This window comes from Aptenodytes forsteri, unplaced genomic scaffold, assembly GCF_000699145.1.
Source record: "Aptenodytes forsteri isolate BGI_AS27 unplaced genomic scaffold, ASM69914v1 Scaffold207, whole genome shotgun sequence".
NCBI lineage: Eukaryota > Metazoa > Chordata > Aves > Sphenisciformes > Spheniscidae > Aptenodytes > Aptenodytes forsteri.
The window spans coordinates 503,572-506,933 of NW_008794836.1; the positions used below are offsets into that span (position 1 = coordinate 503,572).

General features: G+C 47.9%; 1 protein-coding gene across 1 annotated transcript in view; it reads right to left on the reverse strand.

Moving 5' to 3' along the window:
• Positions 1-82: 82 nt before the first annotated feature.
• The window catches only part of POGLUT1 (protein O-glucosyltransferase 1), a 49,511-nt gene continuing 46,231 nt past the window's right edge, over positions 83-3,362 (reverse strand). Inside the window, exons 10-11 of the mRNA XM_009274506.2 lie at positions 2,807-2,863; positions 83-2,176 (exon numbers count right to left, since the gene is read on the reverse strand). Of these exons, the coding sequence (XP_009272781.1) occupies positions 2,020-2,176; positions 2,807-2,863 (214 nt within the window). The 3' untranslated portion in view covers positions 83-2,019. The remainder of the gene's footprint in view (positions 2,177-2,806; positions 2,864-3,362) is intronic.

Genomic DNA, 3,362 nt, shown 5'->3' on the forward strand with positions numbered 1-3,362 from the left:
CGAGGGTCTTGTCCTCCCCGCTGAGGGCGAGCGGGTCGGGGCTGGTTCAGCAATGCAAAAGAAAAACCGTTCCCGGTTCACACAGGCGCTTGACCAGAGGAAGTTTCCGGCCACGGTGACCCGAGACTGGAAACAGAGACAGCCCACATATTACTGTGGAAGAGAAAAAACAGGACACGCTTCACCGCCTTTGGGGACACAGCTGGGGGCTATCCAGATCTTTTATTACAGTTCTGACTAAGTGATGATGCATCCAACAAAACTTCATTTTCATTTGTTTTATTCCAAAAGCACATTAAAAACTGTTTAAAAATATTATACATAGCTGTTTCAGTTTCTCAGAGTGCTGTCCCTCCATTGGCTAAAAATACAAAACCAGAAAACCCCTTCCACTCTTGCACAGTTCTTTTCCTCAGAAATACCCCGATTTGTTTCCTTTGCAGGCTGGGATAACCCAGGTGCCAGTCACGTAACCAGCGTGCTGCTCCAGCAACCGGCGCTTGACGAACAGGTCTGGCAGTTACGTCCCTGTACCAGGGCCTGGCAGTGCTGCGAGGCCTCTGTGTGAGTGCGTACGCGTGTAGGTGCACTTGGCGTTATCGTTCCTTGTAGTGTTTTCTTCTTCTCTGATCCAAGCTGACTGCAGAGACCACGAGCTGTTGCTATCTTTCTCTTCCATTAATGTGCCACTTCCTACGCCTTGAGGCTGCTTTATTGTCAAGGGTGCTCATCCGGGAGGCAGCGGCCCTCCTGGCATCCCGTGCTGCTGCCCACGCTCTTCTGAGCACCTGTCTGGATGCCAGAGAAGATGCTGCTTCCTACCAGGCCCCTCAACTCAGGGGCCACAGAGCATTTCAGAAATTGCACTCCCTCTGAGCTGAGCAGCCTGTAGTGGGCACAAATACAGCGAGCACAAGCAACCTGTGGCTGAACTCAAAGTTAACGTGAGGAGTAGCTGCCACTGTGTGGCTGAAGACATTCCCTCAACCAGACTGAAGGACATGAGAAAAGGAGTGTAACAGCTGTGGGAAAGAAAAGCGAAAACTGAAGTGAGCAGACGTGTTACCAGGCTCAAAAAAAACCCACAACAAAAAACCAACCCTAGAAGGATCACAGAAGGGGACCAGAGCAGAGAATCTGTGAACATCGGGGGAAAAAAAGAAGAGCTGACTAACTCTGCGTATACTTTCTCTGGGTTCTTAAGGTTGTCTGGCCAGCCGACTGGGGAGAGGTTGTTGATAGGGGCTCAGTTCTGCATGGCTGTGCAGGCACCCAGCTCATCCGTCGGAGGATGAACCGTCTTTACCTCAGCTGCCAACTGCTTGACTGTCGGCTACTCAGGCTTAGCACTGTGGCAACATCATCATCACCGGCCGCTCCCCCATGAGGTAGGTAGTTAACTGTGCAAGGACGTTTGTCCTTTCAATGGCACATCAAAGCCTTACCATCAACCTCTTTAAAAACCTGCCATAAACATCAGAAAACTAAGCTCTAAGATGTCTAAAAAGGTTACCCCAAATCCCAGCACCTGCTTCTGTCAGAGAACACCTAATATCCCATGTGCTGTCACACAGGTGAGACAACATTGACCATCCACAAAAAAGGGGGCGTGTATCTCCCAGCTGAGTGTAGCTGACAGTCTGTGTACCTTGCTCACGAGTACGGAGGACTTGGTAAAAAGTCCAGTAAAATTAACAGAAAGGCTTCTCGTTGATTGAACGGGATTTAGGGTCGTTCTGAGACAGGCAGTAACTAAGTCCCAAATGCTAACAACCCTCTTCCAGAGACGAGCACAACCACCCCATTAGCTAGCCATAATTCAACATTCTACTTAACGCTCTTAGGACGACAACATAACCGGGTCCCACTGTATGGGAGCAGTTTCAAAGTTAGCCTATTGCTGTTCTCTGTAGTTCTAGCGTAAAGGATAAGAAGTCTGAGAGAACAAGAAAGAAGATACACTGATCTTCAGATTTCCACAGAGATCAGTTTGAGCTGAAGAGAAAAACAGGGCAGTCTCTACAGTTCTGTTTTCAGCCATTCAGAAGTGATCTCGCTGTAGCTCTTCCTCCTTTTCACTTTGTAAGTCAAGGCTTGGGAATATTCAGACAGCAGATGCTCCCAGTAGCAAGAGACATCCTCCATCTGCAAGTGCTCGGTGATGAATTGGCGTCCCCTAGAGACACACAAGGCACAGTCAGAACCAATTTCCAGCTCCTACAAGAGTCTTTGGTTTTGTTCTAGATGTATATCAACTTTCACTCTTCTGTGTTTCAAATGAGAAACAACATGCACTGCTCTGTACCGTCTATTTTAATTTCACACTTTTCATTCACGCTCACAGCTCTGACAGTTGCAGTGCTTTTGTTATCCTCAAGATGGTATTTGTTATCTGGGATAATAAACATCAGATTTCACATCTCAGATACAGCCTGAGCAGCACTGATGCGTGCTGCTTCAGAAGCCAGTCGCTGCCAGCCTGGATACGCAATGCTTGTAACGCAGACACAGCTCCCAGGGGTCAACTCACCTCATACCGAGACGAAAGCTCCCAACTTCTGACAGCTTTCAGTGGGGATCCTGGCATGGGTCACATCTGAACCAAAGAACTAAGCATATAATCTTGTTCTCCCACTCCCCCTGCCTGTTACGAGTTCTCCAACGCTCTTGCTGTTATTGCAGAGTATCAGTTATACTGCACCCTATTAATACTAGGCTGTCTTTGATAGGTAACCCCTTCAAAAGCTGCGTAAGAAAATACGTTGGAAGAAGACCGCCTGATAGCCAGAAAGGACACGCCACTTACCTCTCTGAAATTTCTTGTGCTATGGCATCATTTTCCTTTACAAATTGCAACAGCTCCCTAAAATGAAGGCCAAAAACATGCTATGAAACAACTAGCTCAATGGAGAACATTGTCCCTTAGCTAAACTATTGCAAAGGACGAGACGAAGAATCTACAACTGAGCAAGGGACCGGTGCTCCTCATTTCAGAGCACAGAAGAAACCTGCCATTCTCAGTTGCTCTGTATCACTTCCGGACGGCATGCTGAAGTCTGGGAGCTAACACATTGTCCTGGTTTCGGCAGGGATAGAGTTAATTTCCTTCCTAGTAGTTGGTACAGTGCTGTGTGTTGGATTTAGGATGAGAACAAAGTTGATAACACACCGATGTTTTAGTTGTTGCTGAGCAGTGCTTACACCAGTCAAGGACTTTTCAGCTTCCCATGCTCTACCGACTGAGAAGGCTGGAGGTGCACAAGAAGCTGGGAGGGGGCACAGCCAGGACAGCTGACCCAAACTGTCCACAGGGATAACCCATACCATGTGACGTCATGCTCAGTATAGAAACTGGGGGGAGT